A 25,966-nucleotide genomic window follows, 5' to 3' on the forward strand; every position below is an offset into this window, starting at 1 on the left:
TACATTTTGAGAGAAAACTATTTAAAAGACTGTTTGAACTTTGCCTGTGCCCTTATTCAGTGTTCTTTCCAAAATAAGATATGTTTCTCCCATTCTTCACGTAGAGTCCATTTGTTCCTAAACATGGAAAAAAGTCTTTTAAAGGAAACCTATGAATTGTTTTGCCACAATAAATACTCTAAATATGAACAATCCTATATTCAGAGTGAACAGTAATTTCTTGGGCTTCCTGTTGAAGAAACAGTGACGTAATAAGTAACTGAAGAAAGGCGGGGTGATTTGGGGAATGAACTGGTAGTCCAGGTGATGGCTTGAGAAAGTTGTCCCTTTAAGATAAACAGCATCTTCTGGAATGAGCAGGGACATTCTCTCTGTATCCCAGACCACCAGCTCAGTTGCAGAAGGCAGATAATTGTTGTGGAGCTCAGCAGTTGCTGGAAGACTTGACTATAAAAAAATACATACTGTTCCTTTGCCTGTGCTCATGTTAAATGGGACATTATAGTAAGAGCTCTTTTCTCTAGTAAACAAGAGGGGTCATATACGTATAAAATTATTGAAGTCGTAAGCTTTCTTGGAGGGGAAAATGCGATGTAAAGAACCACGCTTAGAAATGACTAAAAACCATCTTTATTCTTATGCTCAGCTAATAGGCATAAAATATATAAACTAGTTTGGTTTAGTCTCAGAGATTTTAGTAGGCATTTTCTAATGGCTCAATGAACTAATAAATTAAGGAGTTAAGCTGAGTTCATGCCTGCTTCTGAGCATGGTCTACACATACTGGAGACTGGGACTTCTCAATATAAAGCCCTCTCATGAGCCCACTACGTTCTCCCAGGCTGAAACTGGCCTCTGGCACCCAAACTCTTCCCGCTCACAAAGGAGCAGAAACACCCCAGCGATGGGTGCACAAGGGATTTGACGAGCTGGCCAAGCACCAGCCAGCAACCCATCGCCAGCTGCAGCAAAAACCTCTGACGGCTCACAAACTGGTGATGGGAACCAGCTCCCCCGTGGGCAGTGACCTGCCACCCCGGCTGTAAATCCCCGCCGGTAACTGCTGCTGTTGGCCCCTAAAAGGAAGAGTCAGTTAGCAAGGGAAAAACACCCGTTTGGGTTTTATTTTGTTTTAGGCTGGAAGGAAGCTGTGGATCACGGCTCGGAGAGCAGGCTGCCATCAGCTGAGAGAACTACAGCTCCCCAGTGACAGCGAGCTGTGAAATAGAGCCTGCAAGGTCACATCAGTTAAATAAACACGGTGGCAGGCTGATGTGGTGTAGGGAATGGTTTATGACCTTCATCCAATGAAGAAAGGAGCAGGCAGGCATTGAGAGAAGGTGAGTGAACACGTTTGAGTAAATAGCCACAATCAGTCACGTTTTGGGGAATACGACGCCAGGTTGCTGCCAGCAGAGCTGCGCTGCCGCTGCCTTGGGGCTTGGTGTGGGCCTACAAACACATGAGAACTGTGTGTTTCCCCCCAAACAGCCCCTGTGTGAGAGCCTCCCACCTCCTGGCAGCCCTCCGCAGACAGACAGACAGCCAGCCCTGCAGCCAGCCAGCCCTGCAGCCCCGCTCCCTTACCAGCTTCCCAACATCCTGTTTTCACCGGGGTTATTTTAATCTCCCTGTTTCCCATCATATTTTTCTTCCTGCCCATGCCAACGCACACTGTAATTCCTGGCAGGCAGGGTGGAAATCTCCTCCCTGGGCTGCGCCAGCGCTTTGGAGGATGAGCTGGGCTCTCCTGTGGTCGCGCCCCAGCTCCTCTCCGCTGCCGGCACTGGTACCTGCCACTGGCCCCAATGGCGTGGTGGGGGCACCACGGCCAACCGCTCGCTTCACATCGAGTCATTTTGAGTTCACTCAGCCACTAAATCGCTCAAGCAGCTCTGTGCTCCCACATTTTGCTCCAGGATGGCTGAAGAACCAACAAACCTGCTTCACTGCTGACATAATTCTGCTTTTATCAGGACAAGAGAAATTATGCAAGGCACTGATTAACTACCCAAGAGCCATACCGGTACGGGCAGCCAGACCCTTTCACGTTCTTCCTAGCCCCTGGTGAATTTTTGGCAGCTGCAAACTGTGAGCTGCTCAGTGGCTGCCCAGCTTGCCATGGCTCCACCCGGGCTTTCAGGCTTTGCTTTACTCTTGTATTTCCTCTGTCTTGGAGGATGAATCCCCTTGCCCTGTACAGGTCCCTAAGTCAGTCACGGTGAGGTTTTGTACCTTGTCTCGCTGGAAATCGATGCTGTACTCTAGGTGATGCAGTTACCAAGGTCAATAGAAATATGTATAGAAGCGCCAGCGATACCCAAAGGACATCCCCATCCGCTCTGCGCTCCGACAGCTGCACAGACTGGCATCTTCCTGCTTCACAGGGCTACGTGTGGTGTAAAATTGAGAGACTCAAACAGTTGAGGGTCTCTCTGTATAAAGCAAGTAAAAAGAAAATAAAGAATCATTGAAAATCAATGAAATATGTGTAAGGGTCCAAAAGATAATTTAGTACGTAGAAGTAACTTAATCTTTCAGTCTGTGTCAACATCAAATTTGCTAAGAGACTCTGTAGCATTAGTAGAAAAAATCTGAGGCAGACATAACACAAAATAAACCCCAAACCCATCTGCTTTCTTAATCATAGGCTTTAAAAATGTCTCTGCTAGTTATCCAGCTATTTCAAGAGTTGTACTGTTTAAATCTATATCCAAACAAACACAGAAGTCACAATAAATCTGTCATTCAGTTATTCAGGTCTATGGCTTTAAATGATTCAAAATAAAATTCAAGGAAGACATTAAATGGAAATGTTGTCTCTCTACAGCCTCTAGCACTGAAAATTCAAGCTCTAATCCAGTCTGAACAGCATCCCCAAGAATGAGAATGAGAAAATGTCCTTTTATTGCCAGAGTCCAGGTTTGGAGCATCCATAGCTGAAGCCTGAGCCACAAACTAAAAGTGTGTCTAAGGATCAACCACCTTGTAAAGCAAAAACTCTACCCTGGCTACTCTTATGGTGTGGGGACACCTTTTTTGGGACAATGTTGTGCAGATGATGACACAGAAAAATGACTAGATTTCTACTTACCTTGCACCAGCCACGGTGGCATTAGCGTGGCAAAGAAGCCTCCACGCTGCACGGCACCAGAGGCTTGGGGTATGGCTTGAGGAACATGGCAAAATTCAGATTTAAAGGAAAGCCTGTATTTTATTAGGCCTCATATCTATCCTGAGAGTGGCCAGTAATCTTTAACCAAGCAGGCAGGAGATCACCCACAGGCCTTGGACTGTACCCAGCCATGAATGACTGCTAGAAGAATACAACAAGCCCAAACAAGAAGTTACAAGAAATTTGGAAAATAAAAAATGTAAGCAAAGGCACAAGTAATGTGGAACTGTACCAAATTAGGACAAAATATATGAGTCTTCTACTGATTAGGAAACATACCTGAGAACTAAAAAAAACCCCAACAAAACACCAACCACCAATTTAGCAATGACTAAATTGTGTCCAGTTCTGGGCCCCTCAGTTCAAGAAGGACAGGGAACTGCTAGAGAGAGTCCAGCGCAGAGCCACGAAGATGATTAAGGGAGTGGAACATCTCCCTTATGAGGAGAGGTTGAGGGAGCTGGGTCTCTTTAGCTTGGAGAAGAGGAGACAGAGGGGTGACCTCATTAATGTTTATAAATATGTAAAGGGCAAGTGTCATGAGGATGGAGCCAGGCTCTTCTCAGTGACATCCCTTGACAGGACAAGGGGAAATGGGTGCAAGCTGGAACACAGGAGGTTCCACATAAATATGAGGAAAAACTTCTTTACGGTGAGGGTAACTGAACACTGGAACAGGCTGCGCAGAGAGGTTGTGGAGTCTCCTTCTGTGGAGACATTCAAAACCCGCCTGGACGCATTCCTGTGTGACATGATCTAGGTAATCCTGCTCCAGCAGGGGGATTGGACTAGATGATCTTTCGAGGTCCCTTCCAATCCCTAACATTCTGTGATTCTGTGACTCCCTTCCCTAGAAACACCGATCAAGTACATTATCAGTAAGGGTAGATTAACCCAAGCCCCGCACTAACGCAGAAGAAGTCCTTCCCCATGCCCCTTTCTGTATAGCCATGCTCTACGCAGCGGCCCTTCATCCCAGGGGACAGCAAGGGCCCCCGCAGGAGCCCAGCCCCTCCGCCGGCAGTGTCCTGCGGGTAACCGCAGCCCAGCACCTGTATTTTATCAACAAGGGAACCAAAGCTGGGGAGGGTGAGCGCGTTGTGAAGGGCAATGGTATTGCTGGCTCCGAAGCCGGACAAGTCACAAGTTCCCCATCCTGCACCCAACTGCAAGAAGCCCACTTTCGTATTTCACACCACACGTAACATCCAGGCTGCGTGACATAAAGGTTACAAGTAATTTTGGCTGCAATAGACTAGCCCGTAGATTACAAGAGGAATTTTATTATCGGAGTTCACTATAGAAGGGCTTCTCTGCAGTCAGAATGCGACAGCCAGATTCCAGAGCAAAGCCAAAGACGTTACGCGACGGCTGCTGCCAGCCACGGACGCAGCTATTTGCAGAGCTATCGCCACGTCCGCACCAGCTACCGGGGCAGAGCTCCCTCCGCACGTGGTCTGGTGCATGCAAATCACCTTATCAGCGACGCTAATTCCCAGTCCAAAAAAGTCATTGAACTTTTCAACAGTCAATATTTTAAGGAGTTCTCAAATAGTGCTCGGAGTAAGCAGATAACCATTTTAAATATAGAGACACCGGAATGGAAGCCCCAGAGTGCTGGGTGCCAGCGGCGATCTGTATTATTTGCTTGTTACCAAATAGCCCGCAGCGCTACTTCCCAGGCTGTTTGGCTCAAGTCTGACGCAGAGAGTAGCAGAACAACAAACAAGAATTTGCAGCATTTTGTAAGCACTGAAATAATTCAAGGAATAAGGAACAAATTGGTTCAGGGCTGCTGTTGCCCAGGATTGCATTTTTGGAAGAATGAGAACAGTCTACTGATTAATTATGTGTAGAACCTAACCGCAGGCTTGACAAGCACTTCCAAATCACAGCAACAGAAAAGCAACAAGAGTATAAATAAAAGGAAGAAGACTTGTGAAAGCAGATTTAGTTCAAGGATGCTTTTGCCCTCTATCCACACCCAGAAACAATCTGCACCACAGCATGCCACTGAATTCCTCAGGACCCTAACTACAATGCTCTGTGTTTTGTAGTAGACGAGCCTCTAGCGTAGGGGATGAAAGTCCACACGTGGAAAAACTTGCTACTTCTGACTATCGCAGAGTTTAGAAGGGGATAGAAAAAAATAGCAAAAATAGCTCCAGAGCAACATTAGTTCCCTACAGAAGAACAACTCTCCAGGAGGAAGCCTCCCCCCTGTAAAAAAGGCATTAAAAACCCGTCTGTAAACTAATGTCACGCCAAAGCAAGAACTCAGCAAGGCTTTAAACGTACGTACCAGGCACGCTTCTATGGACTTCTACAGCACAGAAAAAGCGATAGAAAGGTGACAGGAAAAAAAAGTAAATCAAGGCACGCAGATCTTGCTGGAGGCAGCGGACTCATTACTGCATATGTAGGCTATCCTGCTGACCAGGGGCAGAGAAGATGCAGCTGCAGAGACTGCAGAGCTGCCCAGCTGCCCCAGTTCCCAACTGTTTTGCAGAACCTGATGGCCAGCCTACAGCCCCAGCAGACCAGCTGTGCTCAAGGCAAAGACTAGCTAAGACACGCTACTCATGCTGTAATCGTAGCACTACCAGCAGCATGGGCAAACTCTTACATAAATAGCTGAGATTACGCATAGCAACTCTTATTTAATTAAAATTAAATACAATTGTGAGAAAGTTAACTGACCATGACTGAGAACTCCTGATCAGCACAAAGAGTTCAGCATTGTGCCAGCTTGCAATGATTAGATCTCATGTGATGACAGTACATGGAACATGCTCTGTCCTGGTCTGTTCAGTAAGGGTAAACATCAACTCTTCTACCTGAAGTTCTTGTTAGATATAATTTAACATGCTGCCTTTTAACCAAAGAGCACGTTGAGAGGAAAAGGTATTTTTAAAAGATTATTAGCATCCCCATTTCTTATTTGTGTTTTTGTTAAATAAGGGTGTTCCATTTTACTTGGCAAGCATCTCGGCATGAAACAGTGGTCCCTTGATCTGGTTTATTATTTAAGCCTCTTCCATAATTTGCTTTTAAAGACAATTCAGTTTCTAGGTCACGGGCAAAGGGCGAGACAGATAAGTGTCCTATTTTTTTTCTTGCATGGATGGGCATGGCTGATGAGTGTGGGACAGAAACCACCTCTCACCCGCTGGGAACACCCCGGGAAACCCTGCACTTTCTGCAGGCTGCTCTCCCAACACAGGACTTCTGCGGTTTGCCAAGGGAGAACCCACCATCACACTCAGAGCATCTTCACTTTCTCGCAGTAGATTTCACTTTGCACAGTCCTTACAAAGCACTTTTACTTTCTTCAATCATCTCCTCATAGGGAATTACTTCTACTTAATAAGCCAGAGTGCCCAGCTGTACCCTCCAGTGACCCATGGATGGAGCCTGTTAGGAGAGCAGGTTTTCACCAAAGCAGTCAGTGGTGCCTGTGCAGCTCCCCCAGCATAACTAGAAGTCAGAAGCAGTGGAGCACCATGCTGGATTTAGGCTCAACACTTGACTCTCCCCTTCCTTTCTGAGTGTAAGATGTTCCCTTTCAGAACATCTGAAAGCCATTACAGGCTCCGTAAGTACTTCTGAGTTTCACTGGTGTACTTAAAAAAAAAAAACTTCATTTGCACAAGATGTGTTTTTAAGCTGACTTTTGCTTCCAGTTTCTAAGCACTTCCCACCCACTGCTTTCATTCAATCTCAGAAAAATTGACCACACCACTTCAAAACAGCCCCTTGCCTAGGAGAAAGGGCACCCAGCCATTTCCTCCTCCCCACAGACCCATGCACAGAAATTGATGTGGCTACATAAGCATTCACATACCATGCCCAAGACACATACACTCTGTCCCATCTCCCCAGGCGACCATTTTCTGCCACGTTGAAGGGGCAGCTCCTTGTTTTAGGCAAGTTGCAGCTGTGCTACCTGCCAGAGGAACAGGGGAGGAGGGATGGAAAAATTTGGAGGAACTAAGACACTGTCATGGAAAAAGCTGTAGTTGTTTGCCAAAAGATGTAGCTTTATTGTATGGTTAATTAGCTCCCTCAGGAATGGTTCTGACCTGAGGAACTGGAAGAGAAATACATACTGTTCTTGGGGCTTGCTGCAACAGAGACCTGATCCGCACATTTTGAAACAGCCCACAGGAATTACCTGGTTCTGCTCCTGAAACCTCCAGTGAACATTCTCCAGGCAGGCTTTTGGCTGAGGGACCTGCACGATTACCTTCACTTCAGGTTGCCAGTGACATGAAGGTGCTCACACACGCTCACAGCAGCTTTTCCACTTTAACACTATTCTGTCTAAAAAGTTGATAAAACAGTAATGCTCACTTATACTCTGGAAGTCAACTGTATTTTCAACAGAAATGGTTATTGACACTACCGCACAGTGGTGCTTTCACAGCCATACCAGCACACAAATTTTTCTTACACACAGGCCGTAGGCACTGGGACAGAAGTATGCTTCTGCCGTCTCCTTCCAGGGCGCTGCATCCCCCGCAGCAGCACTTCTAGGGTAGGCTGCAAGACAATTTCTCACACTTCTTAAGCGCCTTGTATTAGGGAGTGCAGGCAAGCAGGCTTGCCTTCCTGCCAGCTGCATCACAGTACCACCTCTTTATCTTTCATCGTACAAAGCATCAAAAAACAAGTCATTTTTGCTGGCCCTGTTTTTATTTGTTTTTCATTTTAAACAGGGGAGCCAATGATACATCCAGTATTTCAAAAAATCAGAAGGTAAAACAAATTTTCAGAAGACCGAGATGCTACATGCTATATTTAACCTAATTTTATTCATGCTTGCTTTTGAGGGGGGTTGGGAGTGGGACAGGAATCATTCAGTAAAAACATACAGTAAAAACAAAATGTCTCACCATATAGAACTTTAACCTACAGCAATGTTGTACCTTAATTATTTCCATGCACACAACTAACATTACAAAATTTCTTAAAAATGAACACAATTAAGACTTCTAGGAGCATTTGATAATAAAGCAATTCCTAACTTCTTTTGTAGAGATCAAGCACCTCCAATTACAAATTCCTATACACAGTGAGTGCTTTACTTGAAATGAAAACTAAAAAATAAAAATAAAAAAATGTATTGGATAGCCTCAGAATAAGCCGATGTTAATATATATCCAGCTATGTAGGCAATAAAACCATAGTGCTAAACAAAAAGTTTTATCTGAAAAGTAACTCAAAAATTAAGTTGACTTTCTATAATTACAGAAATATACTTATTTGCTAAAATAAATAAAAGTGCTGCATATTAACACTTCACTATAAAGAATGCATACCAGAACATTTATAAATATTGAATGATTTTCAATAAGAATAGCTACTACAATAATGCTGGCTAAATAGAAGTGCATAATGAGAAGCACTATGGGTGGTTAATGTTTTGCCACATACTGCTGTTACCTTGAGGTAGATAACACATGCGTACCAAATTCTGCATTCATTTCAGTTGCTGCTGGTATCATGTGTCTAAGAAATGTGTACAGTATGAAAAACTCTAAAATACGCATGAATGAAAAAAATGTTTTGGGAAAAATAGATATTTTCATGCAATTATTTACAGTCTCACTGTGTAAATTTCAAGGCAAGGTTCTTTTTCTGCAAAACATGGACACTGTTTTACTGAGAGAATGGTTTTTTTTTTTCTTGGTTTAGTGCATTTTTTGTTACCTCCTGCATTTTGCATTATTTTGCTCTATTCTTTAATTTTGTGTGCAAACGACATGCCAGTTTAAAAACAAAACAAACTCATGTATAGAAAGTAATTCTGGATTGTAAAAACAATGGTAAACAGAAAACTAATGAAATCCATACCAAAATTACACCGTCTGATTCAAGTAAAAAAATTTTATTACACTAGTAATAAAAAAAGACAAACACATCTCATGAATATAAAAGAAATGTCTGCTGAGTGTTTTAATTTAGATGTTTCAGAATGCTGCTGTACGTTTTGTGGGGAATCTGGGGAGATGATTTCATAGCAGAAGGCGTTAACGTGGCCTGTATTGATTTCAGTGGCGAACCCACAGGGCTGTGAAACTGAGGAATACCTATAGCCTCAAGCTGCTTGTTGAAGAGGAGTTCTCCACTGTTACTGAGAAAGCTCTCTTCTCTTTCCTTCTCCCCAAGCTTCCCCTCTTCTACTGGCTCAGGTTCTAGCATTTCAGCATCTTCTTTCTTACTAAAAAATTTGTCCAAATAACTGGTGTAAGTATTTTCTTTTTCAACTTGTTCATCCTTCCTTACTTCGCAACAAAACTGGTCTATAAGGAAGCACTCCTCCCCACTACTTACAAACTGACTGTCCCAAGAAGTTTGATACAGAGCTTCCAACTGTGCCAAATTAGCCATTCCTTTCTCCTGCTTCTCTCTGCTTACTGACTTTGATATTAATCCTTTCAACTCTATTTGAGACACTGAGCTATTCAAGTCATTTAATTTATCAACATCAGTAGACTCGTGTTGTAAACTAAGCTGAATGGTTTCTGCTATAAATGAATCAAAGTCAAATCCTTGATTCTTCTCCCTTTCTTTTTCAACAAGTTGCTGTGATGCTTCCTCAAGTGCTATCTGAGCTTTCACCAACCCATTCTTTTCACATTTAGACTTGCCTTTCTTATCAGACTTTTCTTTGCTCTGTTCCTTCCAGTTCGAAAGATCTATAATAAGCTTGGGTTCATAGTAATGGTTAACTTCACTGTCTCGCCAAACTAAATTATCTAGGTATGAAGATGACCTCATTTTGTAATTGCAAGTGTGACTACATTCCAGGTCACAATACTTGTTTTCATGGTGATCTGAGTACTGCCAGCAAGGCTCAGTAGAGAAGTGGGTGTCAAAGGCAGGATCCTCCAGATACTTTTCACGATCTCCATCCAAATATTTGCGAGGATCTACTTGCACTTCTTCCTCATCAGTAACATCAGAAAGAGCCCTTGGATCACGCTGAACTTCATCAGCTTCATAGTTATTATGAATGGGCCAGTCATGGTCTGAAAACTGACTTTCATGGTATCTGTAAAACAATTTCCTAAGTGTTAGCAGCTAAAAACCAGTTTTCTAGCTTCCAAGACACAGACAGTTTAGAAATTCCCTTACAGAATAATGACAGCTCAACACAGATAGAAGTTTTTCCTCAGTCCAGTCGGGTACCTTTTCCAGGTTTTTTAATTTAATCTGGCATAAAGCAATGCTCATATGGACATCTGGAACATTTAAGTCCAGACTTATTGTACAATAACTCACTCCATTTACAGAACTCTTCCTGAAAGTGTGTTTAACTGACTTTAAATAACTACTGTTATTTTCTTTACTATTATATGCACTAAGCACTGGACAAGACAATCCAGACTTTAAACTCTCTTCATTTAAAGTTTACTTTTTAGAGAAATATTTTTGGGAAAAAAGTAATGGAGACATTAACTTTAGATTCTAGAGTCCTGAGTGCGTCTCAGGACCGCATCAGCAAATCTGGGTCATTCTAATGAATTATAAACCCACTGACAATGCACTGCCTGTAAGGGAAAAGTTTATTCTCAGGTCAACTTAAGAAGAAGAGACAAACAGAAAAGGAAATGATGCCCATGAAGCAACATTACTTCAAGCACAAAACCACTCAGTTATGTTACATGTCACAGTAAGCAATAAATTTACCTTTCCCAATTATAAATATGGCTGTGACTCTCATCCATCAGCAGAATATCATCCACCTCGTCTTCAATGTGAAAAGGATGACTTGAAACAGGCTCATCCGTTGGAAAGGAATAAATGCTCATATAAGGATGGGACAAAGCTTCTTCTGCTGTCAATCGATCCATGGGACTAAACGTCAAAATTTGCTCCAGAAAGTCCAGTGCTGCAGAGAAAAATGACACTTAAGACATGCAGAATTTAAGATTAAGGTGTAGTGCTTTGCTCTAGAGGTGTGCATTTATTTAAAAGTAGGCACCTGTGAGGTATCAACTGCTGACACTATACTGCCAAATATGCATTCTGTAGCCATAGGAAAGCTGGAAGAGCAGAGCTAGATCAACAATAAGTTAACTTAAAGCAGGAAAACATACCAAAAGGCAGAATGCTTCAAGTTGAATCAGTATCCATCAACAGCTATCATGAAACATTGCTGCCAGTTTGGTTTGAGGAGTTTCTTTTAAAAACATTTTAAAGACTTGTTTTAAACTGACTCCATTCCAATGTTCCCTTATATTTAGAAGGCCAGTGTCTCAACATAGAGCAATTCAGTCTTCCAGTGCAAACAGGCCCAGCAGAGATTCACAATTCTACTCCAAAGATGACCAAGTAGCTACCAGGTAATCAAAATTTTTTTTATTACAACACACAGACTCTCCTAACTGAAAATTCCTTTTAATAATCACACACATGCACTCTATAAAGTTGTTCACTATTTTATGATTTTGAAATACAGGAAGTATTTTTTTCTGAATTACTTACCTTCAGGACTGATGCCTGGAAGCAACTGAGTTAAAGGTTTGTGTGGCTCAGTCATATCGTTTCTAATGTAAACTGGAATTACATTGAGAAGCTCCTGACGGTCCTCCTCATGTACAACAGGAATTGATTCTAGAATCAACTGCATCTGTTCAAGTTCATGCGCACCTGAGCACCAAGAAAAAACACAAGCTGCCATTTCAGCTTCAAACACTTCTGATCCCTCTATATGAAAGGCATGTCAATATTTTTGCTCTGAGCAGCTACTTTCAGTAGAAGGCTATTATCTCCTACAACAGAGGAAAGGATGAAGTTCTAAATTTGAATGATAAAAAAATCTGAAGGGCTCTCAAAAATGCTGTAGCGTATAAAGAATTACAGAGCTGCTACACACAGATAAAGCGACCTAACCTCAAGCTTTTGCAAGGATGTTTTCACCATGGGTGAGGCACTCTACAGCAACACTATCTTTTTGTTATAAACTATATACTGCAATCCTCCCCTTTCAACTGATCCACCTAATGAATTCAATATTTGACCTCACTTTGAATTATATGTCCCTTATTAATAAAAACAGTAGTGGTTTAGCTCAGCAAGAGATCTTACAGGCCACAACCGTTTTAATATTCTACTCTGAAACCCTGTATTACTGTCAGGTGCAAGACAAAAATCACCTGCCAGTTAAACAGTGTAAACTTGGTTAAAAAAAAAAAGTACTGTATTATGACTGAAATTATAGTACACTTTTATCACTATCTGAAGTCTCCCTGGGTAAAGAACTATAAGGGTCTATACAGCAGGTGAATTTTGAATAACAAGTGGTATCTATATTCAGTACCAGTGTAGCTGGAGTACCCAGAAATACAGCTTGTCTACCTCAATTTATTGGTCAGCTCCAAGAAGCACATAGCACCCTAGAGATTCAACTAGCAGATGAAACTATATAGGATTATTTGCATGCCTGTGTTTCATCAAGCAGCTCTGGCCAATCATCAGCAATACTGATGCATGTGACACTAAATACAAAAATAAGCAGGGCCAGAAAGAGATTGTACCATCTCAAATCTATGCACTATCAGTTCAGCAGTTTGCATAGCAGTCTGCACTGGACATCCTTCCACACATCTGCCAGATGACTTAAAGAAAAGCTGAGGCAAAGTCACTACAGAAAATCTGACCGAGACCTATGATCCCCAATTGAATCAGCTCTGCCTCCTGTTAACTTATTTGCCGGAATGAAAGAGCTATTTTGTCCTCCTACTTCGGACTATTCCAAATTACTTAATACAATCTATTCAGATTACTGTCTGTAATTTGCTGGAAAACAGATCATTATTTCATGTCCCATCCATCCTAAAATTAAACAGCTTTCTTTCCACTATAAACGAAATGAGCATTTAAAAATGTTTATTTAGAAGAAGCAATTACAGAAGTTGCTTGGAACAGCTATTGAATTCCTCTGCCTCAACCTCCCTTCCCTCCTTCATCCCAAGTAATCTGCATTCTTCCTTCCCATTTCCTCAGCTTTCCAGACGCAGGATTCCCAAGGGATGGTTCAGAAGTAGACAGGAAGTTGCAAATTAATCAAATCAAGCCCTCCAAACAACTTTGCAAAAGAATTTTATTCAGAGTCTCAGGACAGGCTAACTCATATCTCCAACCATCTTCCCTTTCCAAATGTACGACATTAAGAAGTCCACTCTTTAGATCAGAAAACTATGCAGTGCTAAATTATCAGAGGGACACATCCACATCTAAAAATATTTTTCTAGGTTATCTACACAATGCAATTAGGGCACATAAACGAGCCTACAAACTTAGGATTCTGGTTACTAAGATTTAGTTGTTTAAAAAACTAACTCACCACACAGATATTAGACCAATAAAAACTTTTGTCAAATACCAATGCTATTCAAAAAAAAAAAGCCAAAATGCTAGCAGTTGCAATCAATCTATGCTGAACACTGAAATCTGCAGACTTTGTCCCACTATTTCACTATTTTCCAGTATAAGTGCTTGATGCAATGGAAACCTAATAAATCTCTTATCAGCTGAGCATTTAATACACTGGGGACATTACTCCAATAGTTAGTAACTCAGAGTTAGCAACTCACTGCAAGTTAAGAAAAGCCTCTTCATGTATTAATCTCTGATTTCTACAAAATGATGATTTCAAGGTGACAGAACTCCATTAATAGCACTTAATGGGAAAAAGCTCTCAGTTTCATTACCTTGATGTACAGGGATAAGAATTACTGCAGAGGTGCTTTTTGTCCACATGTATCTAAGGGAATGTGAACTTTGAAATGCAAGCTCGTTTCTTACCAGTTTTATCTGCATTACCCCAGAAATTTAGACCAACAAGAGCAAATCCAAGAGTGAGCCTGGATGAGACAGCTGCTGCTAATGCCCCAAGGTGCACACAAAATAAGCACTTTAGGGGTTTACTCTAGACTAGCTCATCTGCTCCCATGGACTGAATGCCTATCAGCAGGTGGAGCACACTGCATGTTCTCCTACAGTGCAAATGGCAGTTTCATGTTATCTGAAAAGACTCTAGTTTGTGCACTGAGCTAAATGAGCAATGTGGTACAGGATGGCCATCAAGAGATTTGCTTCAAAAATTTGCTCCTGATGCTAACCAAAGTACTAACGTAGATGCATCCAATGAGACCAGAGCATCGCCTCCTATCTTATCAGGAACATTTGGACGTTATACATTTCCTTGGTATGCCACAACAAATTTTAAATCTTAAAAGTCCTCCCCATACCACTGAAACAAAGGTCAGGTCAAAACAGTCTGTAGATGACAAAAAAATTGGGAATGGGGAAAAAAGGGCTGCTCTTTCATAATTTAAAATGTAAAGAAGTGAGAAGTGATTAGGTTGACTACTTTAAAAAAAATCTTTATGAATATGATACTTGGGTCATTCATAATCCTTAAATACTCCCTGGATACATCAATTCACTAGAACACATGTATTTAGGACACTTCTTAGGCATCTAATAAATTTAGCTTAACCTAATTACATAGATTTACCATATGTGTGAGTACTAAATTAAATTGTGATATTTATTTAAATACACACCAGTATGAGTAACAAAAACTGAAACATCTTCTGCTTTACAAACATATCAATTTGTAGTTTGCTTACATATATCCTGACACTCAATGACTATTAATATTAGCCATGAGAATCAACATTTGTTTAGAAGATAATTAAGTAGTACCACTCCTTTCATGAATATACATACACATTTTTATTCTACCCACCTGCAAAGAGGGTTTTCCCAGTCAGCATTTCAGCAAAGATGCAACCTGCAGCCCACATGTCAATGGCTTTAGTGTAGTTGTTGGGAGAAAGCAAAAGACGGGGCGATCTGTACCATTTAGTAACCAATCCTTCAGAAAGATGGCCCTAATGAAATTAATTTAAAAAAAAAGAAAAAAGCTGACTTAGATTTTAAAGAGGTACTTTTTTTTAATTACTTATTTCTTATTTTTTAATGCACTACTACAAGATTGTTTTGGTCTCAAGGTCCCAGGGATCGTATCATGTGCCCCCTACTAAGGCCTTCTACCTTTTAAAATGGAACAGCATTGTATTTATGAGTGAACAGCAACAATATAGAAGTATGACACTATTTATTCGTCAAATGAGGTACTGCAGCAAAGCTTTCTTATTCCCAGATGCCACATAAAATGCAGAGATAGTAACGAACTCTCTTGTGAAACACCACCTAAACCAGGAAGACAGCATCTCTAAATCAATCCCAGGAAGTAGCCACACTTGCACACTATGAATGCACCACTTATAAACTTATCTAAGGTTTCTATAGTTATGCCTCTAAATGTTGCTCTTAATCTCAGGTTCTGTACTCACTGCTAAAAATCTGCTTTTCTGAACATCTAGTAAAAAAAAGTTTTATTTTATGCTTGCAGTAGTCCTATCTGAAACAAAACATGTCATCCAGAAATCTGTTTTACTCTATTTGTAAGCATTCCAGTTCTACTGTATGATCCCTAACATGATATCCCACCTGCTAACGAGGCCTTCCACAGACTACCTACCTCTGCGAACAGGAGAAAGATGCTATTTTAAGAAGGCATGGTTGTCAGTGTACCCCTTAAATATTCCCACATACCTTGTGGGAATAATGAGGATCCATGATTCGTGCAAGACCGAAGTCACCAATCTTCAGCACCAAGTCTTCAGTATTAATGAAAAGATTAGCTGGTTTGAGATCTCTATGCAGAACATTTGCAGAGTGAATATACTTGAGCCCACGTAGCAGCTGGTACATGAAAAGTCTGGCATGATCTTCCAGTAAAGGGCCTTGCTCTAGCAGATTAGCCAGATCTGTCTCCATGTATTCCTGGACAATGTAAACACAGTTCAATTCTGTAAGGGAGCCCACGTCATCTGTTAACTGGCTTCCACTAGGACCAAGAATTTCGAATACTTTGACAATGTTATCGTGGTCAAGTCTTCTAATAATTTTGATCTCACGTAGAGCATGTTTAACACTCTGGGGATCTGTAAGGACAATTTTCTTGACAGCCACTCTTTTGTCACAGTCATTATCGACAGCAGAAAAAACTAAGCCATTTCCACCACAGCCCAGTGGTTTTAAGTCCATATACCGAGAGCCCAGATCAAAACCATGAATGTTCATGAGACTTTCAAATTTTTCTGCCATTTTAAAATTCTTTACGTTTCTTTTTCCTCAAACTACTAAGCTTCTGTAAACACTCGGAAACACTTCCACTGGTATCTGAAGGAAAGGTCTTACAGAAAGGGAGAAAAAACACTTGGCTTCGACTGCAAGATGGTTTCTTGACACTCTCATTTCATTATGAGCCAGCCAGGCCTGTTGTGTCCCCTTGAATTTAGAGCTCGTAAGCTCTAGAACTCAAACCGAGCATAAGATAGAAAGATTGCAGCATTCATAGTTCAAGAAAGGTGCAGCATTTCTGCAGACATTAAAGAAAATACTCAAAGAAACTCAAACGGAATGAAATGACATACTATGCACTCAGCTCTACTGTGCTAAACTGGTTAACATTTAACAAAAATGTGAATAAATATGCACATAATAGGCTTCTATTAACATCCTCCTCCTCACAGTGCAGATACATTCAGTGTTGGACTGGTCCTGAGCAGCGTCATTCTATGGTGCTGGTAAGCACTATTTTTTTTCTTCCTTCTTCCTCCTTTTTCTCTCCTTTGTTTACAGCCTAGTTAAATGGGAAACTGGCAGCTCTTGATTTACAAAAGATGCCTTCTGTTAATGATCAGGTGGCTCCAGCTCACCACAATCACAATCAAAGCTACCATCCATTTTACTCCGTGACAACCTGAAAAGGAGATAAAAACACGTCAGTCTTCCAGCACATACAGAAGCCTTCCTCCTCCCCCAACTCCTTAAGGTGCATATTTAGGACAAGTTATTTAGTGTCCAGTTACAAAATAAGAAGCCACCACAAAAGTGAAATTAACTAGAAATGACATATACTTTTCATACTTGTGGGGGAAAACTGACAATAATCACCAACCACCATTTCTAAACATATATTGTGAAAATTTTAGATACAACCTATTGAGAAGGTAAGTCACACAATGAAAAATCCTACTGAATTTGAATACATAAGGGAATATCACAGAAAACTTGGTAATTCTCCAATACAGCTGATAAGAGACAAGTCAAAAAATAATATCCTGCACCTCAGTCACTACATTTTGGAAGAATTCTTTCCACTAAAATTTTACTCAAAGACAAAATTAAGGTTTTAACTATTTTGTCATAGTAAGAGATAACTGGGTACTGTTCACACAAAAAGGGTAAGGCTTGTGCACTCTCAGTATTTATCGACTTTCCAGAACATACAGAACACATCCAATGCCACTTATAAAGCTTAAATCCTTGCGATTTTGGATGAAGTTTACTAACATCTGAAATCATAATTTTGCCTCTATAGATTCATTGTTACAGGAATCATAGGGGTAATTCCTACATATTAGACAAACATTATTACTTTATCAATTACTTCTACACTTATCCAACCTAGACTACAGAGAAAAACTAACCGCGAGTACATTTTACACAGTAACTGGTATATTCTATAACCATTTCCCCTAACATATGGATGCTTTCAGAAATCATTTATTTTTTTAATAGCCTAATGAATGCAAATACTATTTATGAAACCACAAGTGGTAATTTTCTCAGTAAGTTTCCCTGTCCACAGCAGCAGAATGCAGTCATAAAGATCACACGTTGCATTTTTGCACAACATCCTCATTTCTTTTAAAAGCTCGAAGATGCCGCAAAGAGAAGCCAAACATGTACCTTACACAGTGTGGTAAGGTTTGGGCAATTCCATTACAAGTCACTTGTACGTTCTTCCCCAACAACTATAGGTCACATCAAACCACCAGATGACTTCTCTTCGATCTTAAGATTAGCACATTTCAGCTCTTCACTCGGCTCTCTAAATATACGTAAAGTTCTCCAAACTATCCCAACACTTCAGAATTAATTGTATAAGTGTTTTCCCTTAAAACTGTGCTGGCACTTCAGTGGGACAACTGAGACCAAGCAAGACAAGTCTCCCCACTCCCAGCAGGGGAGGAAAGCAGCTGACAAATTATTAACATATCCTAAATAATGGCCTCAATTCAGTAAAGTCATCAGAATTGCACGCAGGAAAAAAAAAAAAAGAATAAAGGCACACTGGCAAACAGAAACAAGACTGTTTGAACACATTTAAATATTACCATTCCTTAGGCTCAAGCCTGACTACCACCAAGACAAAGCCCTAGTGCTCTGGCTCGCTCCCTCCTGCCACACACCACCTGCCTCCACTTATTTGTACAGACACGTGACAAACACAGGAAAGAAGAAGGAAACACATACTATCCTCTGCTGCGTTTTTCTTTATTAAGATCACCCAATGCAGTATTTACAAACGGAAAAGCGTTGAGCTGTCCTCCACTGTGTGCTACAGTACCCTGCCAGAAGGGTGATCTTCAGAGCTTGCTTTACTCAGCATGTATAACTAGTGCCTTGAGATTCCTTTCTTTGCATACGACACAGTCCTAATTTCAGACAGTGTTTTACAAGGGTTATTATAACCTTAGTACAAACATAATGATTTAACACTGTTACTTTTCCCCAAACAATCTTGAATTTATATCAGTATTAAGACACCAGTGTGAGGACCCTTCTTCTAATACCCATGAATTCACTTAAAGAACAAATATAACATTTATCCTACAGTTAGTTAGGATAGCATCAGGGACTACGCAATTCTCTGTTCACAATTATAAAAACCAGAAGTCTAGCCGCTTGATTTTTAACTATTTTTTAAACCTAAAAATATTTTCTCATTCACATGCACCACTTTCAGGCTCACTCATTCTGAGCTGCTGCCTGTAAAAAAGTTTACATCACCCCAGACCATTTTCTCTTCATTTCCCCCTACCCCCCGAAAAATTGTTAATGGAAATTCATTTTTGTAGCTTATACTCGCATTTTAAATTTCATGTTAACTCAAGGTCCAAGGCCTCTGTTCAAACACCCTGCAATAAGCTGTATTTTATATCCTTGGGACCATCTAAAACCAGTTGTATTCTTCCCCATAATTAGGCTTATTGTTTCACACTGCTGATGTTTTCAATATGCAGCCATACCAACTTGGTTTGCACCAGCTGGGTGACACATCTGGAACCTCTCTTGTAGCTAGTTCCACTAAACAGCACAGGAACAGATTCGAAAAGATGCCCATCAGTAGCAAGGAGTAAGATCTGGTGATCTCTTCATCATAACTCAGACAAATGTTGACAACAGAGGCAATCCATTGCAGCCTTCAATTTGACCTGATCCTGCTACAAACTCTCTACGTAACTATGAGCAAATGACTTAATGCCAAAGGCACAAAAAGCAGGGCCCTGCTATCATTCCAAACAGGATCTAGTCCTAGGAAGCTTATCAGGAGGCAGCCTACCTACCTACCAGACACAGTGACTCTCATGAGTATGGTGAGGACAATTAGAGAGTGTCCTAGCAAAAATGCCCCACTATTAGAACAAATTAAATTGAGATCCAGTAATTGAGAGTGATCTTTCCTTTACTGCCACTGAAAATTCTACTTTGGAAATGTAACAGATGACAATGCTGTAGCAGGTTCATACATCCTTGTCTAAACAAAAAACCACGCTTCTAAACTCACCCCACGCATTAACTGCACTTATCTCCTCTTTCACATTAAAGATGTACTTCTTCCACTACGCCAGTTCAATCTCTCACCCAGCACAGCCCTTTGCTGACACGCTACAGCCCCCTCGCTGCCATTGCCGGGGAGCTGGCCCCTCCGCCAGGACCTCAGCCCACCGAGCATCACGTGCCCCAGGGGCCAGGGAAGCAGCTGAACGAGTTTCCCCATCCATGAGTTAACAGCAAACAGACAAACAGTGTTGTGGACCAGAAGCAGATAGGAGGGATGGAAAATAAAAAGCTAACCCCAAACTTTCTTTCACTCTAAGATATTAATTACTCAAAGGGTAATCAACCAGAAGAAATCAAGGCTTTTCTCAAGCCAAAAGGAGCTCAAAGTAACACATTTTCTTCTTTGCATTTTACAGTTGTTTTTAACTTGGAAAATAACGAAGTGGGTTTTTTAAAACACTAATACTTACAAAGAGTAACACCAACACCCGCTAAGTTTATACATTCTCAGTGTCAATGAAAGTCATAACCATCAGTCCAACTGCCTGTCTTGAAAATGCACACTAAATAAACAAAAATGACATATTCCTCTTCAGTTTTGTAACATGCTCTAACCACTTGAAACACACGATGGACTATACTATAAAAAAAGGGGTGTTTATCACCCCAATTTGTGCCGAATAGGCTATTCATGCAGGCACTGAGATGTTTTCATTTAGGCTGTCACCTTTCCAAGACTACCCTTTTTTTTAAGTGGTACTTTTATTTCTTCCTCCCACAAAGTTTAAAGAGGAAAACACAAAGATATTAGTTTCTTCAGAGGTTTACAACTACGCTTTTAAAACAGAGCAGTTCTCAGGAGAGGGCAACAGAAGTGACCCACAGAAGGGTTGTCGTCTTCAAAATTAGTCCTAGTGCTGGCAGACATCACCACACATGACCAGTTTCATGCATTATGCAAGCAGCCCCTTCAATTCGTGCTTAACTTCTGCACGTGGATTTATCACTGTTTCCAGGAAACAGGATGTACACTGAAACACAGTCAAGTATGAGACGTTTACTTTTTCAGAAATACAAATAAGGCGGAAAGATAGCAGTTAATTTGATCATGCAGACCACATAATGATCAAATCGTTACTCACAGGAGAAAGACCAAGAATGACTAATGACATATTATACAACCTGCTAAGTACTATCCCTTTGACTATAAAAATACGGGGCACAGAAGTATTTTTTCAGAGCAGCCACGTTGCAGGCAGTAGGCAGAGTGAGTCATCGGCCGACTCACCAAACTGCCGCTCTCCTGAAGCCTCCCACTTGCTCCCCACACTGTTTAGGGAACTCTGTGCTGGCAGTCAACAAATGTTACTATTAGTTTATAAATCGTCTGAAGGATCTGTAAAAGCACACAAAATCCACCGCGTTTTTCTGGATCATAAACAAAAATGGTTCAGTCCTCCCTTCAGATAATTCACTGAAAACTCACCACCGAAGCAGCCTACCGTCAGGTAACCGCAGCCTTCTGCACCCCGGCAGATCTGCTGCCGTCTGCTGTTCCACTGCACAGTTAACCAGTCAAGAGTGAATTAAAGATAACGACCGTGCCAGCAAGGACTGAGCCTGAGCAGGAGGTTGAAATGAAGGTTCCCATTTTAGCTTCACAGCACACATTTTCTGAACACCATGACCGAACTAAAATCTACCTCTATTTCAAGCCACTGTTTTCTGGATTTGTAACTGGTTTATAAACACATCACGCTATCACAATGTTATTTTTATATACACACACACACATATATATATATTCATGTGTGTATATATAAAAAAAGCTTGTTGGCAAGAGTGCCTTTATCAACATTTGCACTGGCCATATGACAACACACTTTCTTTTTCCACGACACACTTAACTCAGCCACTGTCAGGCTGATCCAAAATGGCACTGAATTAGCCAAAGACAGAGAAGCTCACCATGCACAAGCCAAGTGCGTGCACCCTGCCCGCTCAGCCAAGGGCACCCGTTCTTCCCAATTCCGCAGCCCGAGCAGCCTCTCTTCCAGCTATTCTCATCGCGTGTTTCAAGCTACTCATGAAAAGTATTAAGTCACTTTCTCCACAAAAGGTGCCGAGGTTCCGGGGGAGCCTGTGGGCTCCCTGGCAGCCCAAGCGAGCGGTACCTGTCCCCGTGCTCCCGGCGCGGCGGCCGGAGAGCGGCATCAAATTCAGCAGCAAAACTACCGCCGGCCTGAGGAGAGGCCGGGCCCCCCCCGCCCCGGCCGGGCCCGCCGGCAGCCGCCAGCCCGCAGCCGTCCCGGCAAAGGACATCCTTCCTCCCGCCGCCCCCCCGGGACCAGTCAGCTTCGCCCGCCAGCGCCGCTCCCTTCCCGCACACCCCCTCCGGACACCGGGGACCGCTCAAGCCGAGGGGACCCACCCCCGCCATGCCACCGGCCGCGGCGGGGGGGCGGCCAGGCCGGCCCCCAGCCGCACCGCACCGCGGCCAGCGGACCCGGCGCCCCCGCGGGGCCGCCGCGGTGCGGAGGAGCCCTACCTTCAAACGCCCTTCAGGGCACGGCCGCCGCCCGCCGCCCCCGGCCCCGCACCGGCGGGAGAGGCGGCCCCTGGGCCCGGAGGGGCGCCGCCCGGGCCGCAGCCGTTGACCGTTCGTGCCACCGCCCCCGCCCGCCCTGTCAGAGCCCGCTCGCCTCCCTCAGCCCCGGGGCCGCCGCAGTGCGGAGGGGCCGGGCCGAGCCCCGGCGAAGCGGGGCGGAGCGGGCCGGGCCGGGCCGGGCCGAGGGGCGCCGCCACCGTCCGGCGGGAGGGAACAAAGCGCCTTTGTGCGGCGGGGCCGGGCCCGCGCGTGCGGCGGCCCGAGACCTCCCCCTCCCTGTCCCTCTCCCTCTCCCGCCGCCCCGCCAGCCGCCCCGCCGCACTCACGGGCCTTCCCAGGCTCATCGGGGGCTGCGCTGCTCACACGGCCGGGCCCCGTGGCCCCGCCACCGGCTCCCGCCCGGCGCCCGCCCTCCTCGCCGCAGTCACCGCTGCCGCAGCCGCCGCCATGTAACCCGGCGCGGAGGGCAGGGAGGGGCGGCGCTGACGGCGGCTCCGCCTCCGCGGGGCGGGGCGCGGCGGTGGTGAGGGCCCGGGGCGGCCCTGAGGGAAGGAGGGCGGGCGGGGACGGCCGCACCGCCCGGCCGGGCTCGTGGGCAGGCTGGTCCCACCGTCGGCTGGGTCTCCGTGCGGGAGGCACGGCCGGGCCCCCCGCGTCCAGAGGAGCACCTGACCCCCTTCCCCCGGCAGGGTTGGCCGGGGGGACCGCGGCGGGGCCGCCTCTCGCTGAGCAGTCACCCCACAGCCTCGCGTGTCCTCATGGGACACGGCAGCTCCCAGTAGCCCGTATGTCCCAGGTAGCCAGAGGAGTTTGGCAGAGTCTCAAAGTCTGGTTGAGTCCAACATTTCAGAGGAGTGGGCCTGGTGGAGCTGTGTGCAGGGGCTACACACCGCCACCGAAGTTCACAGCAACCAGAGGCCTACGGGCACTCATGGTGGCCCTCTAGTACTGCACTGGTACTCAAAACTTCAATTAGATTGCTGCTTCCTCCTCCTATCTGATCTCTGCTGCCTCTTGACAGCTTCCCTAGAGTGAGAGTTCTGCTTTGGAAACCTGCGTTTGGCCCAAGCCCTGGCAGTGCCTCACTGAGCAAGGCCCAGGGCCTGGGTTCTTCAGCGTTCCCCTTGGCCACAACACAGCACAGAAACCCCACAGGCGGGGAAGGGAGCGGGAATGTGGGTTTTCTGCAGCTGGGGGGTTGCAAGGAGGAGAGCAGAGCCTGTCTCCATGCCCAGGTTACAGGCCCTGTGACGGCTGGGGGAGGAAGGGGAGGAGTGGGTCAAGGAGGCCCAGCACCAGCCGCTGCCAGGCAGGAAGTGGTTGTGTGGGCCCAGTTCAGCCATCCTGGCTTTAAACATCTCTCACAGCAGAGAAACGAGAGTAGGAAGGCAGCAGGCGGGAATGAGGGAGGCAGGCTTTCCTTCTCCAAAGGGGACATTTTGGCTCAGATGTTCTGTAGTGTTAGTGTCATGAGGGCTCTGAATGTTCTCCCCACAAGCATCTACAAACTATTTGCCATTGCTGTCATCTCTGTAGGCACCAGAAAGTATTTCTCTCTTGCTATTGCATCTCCCTTAACAGACATAGGCAGAGACAGTAAAAGTCTACTTTTCCCTAAAAATCACAACTAATACAACAAAATAAAGCAAAATAATTAAAACATTAAATTTTTTCCCTGTGAGACTTTCATACAGCAGTCTTAGTGGGGAGAGAGGGGCATGAAAACACCAGGCCTATAGGTATCAGAAGAGCCTTATGCTTCCACTAACACAGTTTCAGCACAACTCTTAAGACAGGGTGTGGTTTCCCTAGGTCTCTCGTATGCCTTCTGAGTGCAGGATGACTCAAGAGAAGATAAAACAATTAATACTAATTTTTACTAGTTAAAGAGAGGTTATTGATAGTTCTAGGATAGAAGTTACATTGCATAGGGCTCTATGGCTCGCTCTGCTGCCATCTGGACAGATGCATCCAATCGACCCTTGCACTTTTAAATCACATAACTTTATTTTTTTTAATAAACAAGTCATACATCAACATCCAAGGAGCTCTCTACCCAGCTTCTCTAAAGTTATTTAAATAACTTTTAAAACCCCTTCAGTTATGAAGCTGAGCATTAACTGTTTTAACTTAGTCAGATGCGCTGCTAACTCTGACATTGCCCCCACTAGCAGGAGAGGCGACTTGGGCTTTTGATAATGCAGCACTGTACTAATAGCATGCATACAGAAGTCAGTAACTAAACTGACACTTGACATTACAGTATTTGCTCATTTATAGGCAGCTAACAATGCTGCCAACAGTGGAGAAAAGTCAGAAACAAAGTTGCAGTTCTTCTGCCCACCCAGCAAAACGGAGTTGGAAGATTACAGCACTGGCTGCTCCAGAAGGCCTGTATTTAAATACAGTCTACAAAAAAAACTGCAGGAGTGCATATTTGGAAGAGGTGATGTCAGGACAGCAACCAGAGCCAAGCCACAGAGGAGTATTTACTTGCATTAAAGGAAGAGATTTGGGGCTCAAAAAAAGGCATGAGCAGCAGTGGTTGTATGTCTAAATCCAGAGCTATTTAGTTCATTAAAGAATCCTTCCACCCATACAAAGTATTTGCATTATGAGAGACAAAAGAGCAAACTGATCCTAGGGTACTGCAGTAAGAAAAATTTTGTATTTCAGCCTTGCAACAGCACCTGCAGAGCCCATCATCATACTGTCTCCATTGGGACTATTTGCCAATACACACATTGCCATTTCAGTCAGGTGGAGAAGCTGCACATCATGGAGTTTGCTCTGCAGCAGCCCAGACTGTTTGAAAAGTAGTTTAGCAAACACAGGGGAGGCTTGCAGTAAGTGGCAAGCTTCCTCACCTGGGTAGCACACGCTCACTCACAAATCTCGCATAGTCCAGATATACCACCATTTTTTCTGGGTTCCTAATTAATAAATCAAGAGTTACTTTCTTTTCTTTTTTCTCCTTTTTTTCCCCCTCCAAATTCTTTTCTGACATTCTAAGAGCATAGTCTGTGGTATGATCTAGTGAATGAGATCCTTCAGTCTAGAGGAAAATCATGCAAGAAAGAAGAGCCTGGTAGAGGAATATTACTTGTCTTCAGCCTCACTATTTGTGCAATTACAATGCTGTGAGAGAGAGATGCTCAGAATTGGTGTGTCACACGGCAATTTATAGCTATCTAATCCAGCAAATTGCTAATCTGTTCTCAGATTTTTAGTATCCTATTGATTAGGCTATAAATTATTGCGTCAAATTGTTTCCCCATTCCCCACAAGAATGCGATTACATAGCATGTAGATGATATGCTATATGATACCAAGCCATTCTAAAACATTTGCAGATACTAACTGTCAGTAAAATGCAGAGTAAGAAAAGAACTGGACTTCAAGGGTCATAAAGCCCAGCAATTAAGAAATAATTAGAACTGAAGCAATGATTCATTTATTATGTC

The 25,966-nt window shown here is 43.4% G+C and overlaps 1 protein-coding gene across 2 annotated transcripts in view; it reads right to left on the reverse strand.

Annotated features, from left to right (window-relative positions):
- Positions 1–7,851: 7,851 nt before the first annotated feature.
- MAPK6 (mitogen-activated protein kinase 6) overlaps positions 7,852–25,966 on the reverse strand; it is a 31,118-nt gene continuing 13,003 nt past the window's right edge. Inside the window, exons 1-6 of one of the 2 annotated variants that reach the window (XM_068410220.1) lie at positions 22,829–22,959; positions 15,812–17,024; positions 14,940–15,084; positions 11,669–11,833; positions 10,871–11,072; positions 7,852–10,232 (exon numbers count right to left, since the gene is read on the reverse strand). In XM_068410220.1, the coding sequence (XP_068266321.1) occupies positions 9,134–10,232; positions 10,871–11,072; positions 11,669–11,833; positions 14,940–15,084; positions 15,812–16,366 (2,166 nt within the window). In that variant the 5' untranslated portion in view covers positions 16,367–17,024; positions 22,829–22,959 and the 3' untranslated portion in view covers positions 7,852–9,133. Of the gene's footprint in view, positions 10,233–10,870; positions 11,073–11,668; positions 11,834–14,939; positions 15,085–15,811; positions 17,025–22,828; positions 22,960–25,966 lie in introns of those variants that run through there. The other variant, XM_068410219.1, reaches the window with a different exon arrangement.

This window comes from Nyctibius grandis, chromosome 11, assembly GCF_013368605.1.
Source record: "Nyctibius grandis isolate bNycGra1 chromosome 11, bNycGra1.pri, whole genome shotgun sequence".
NCBI lineage: Eukaryota > Metazoa > Chordata > Aves > Nyctibiiformes > Nyctibiidae > Nyctibius > Nyctibius grandis.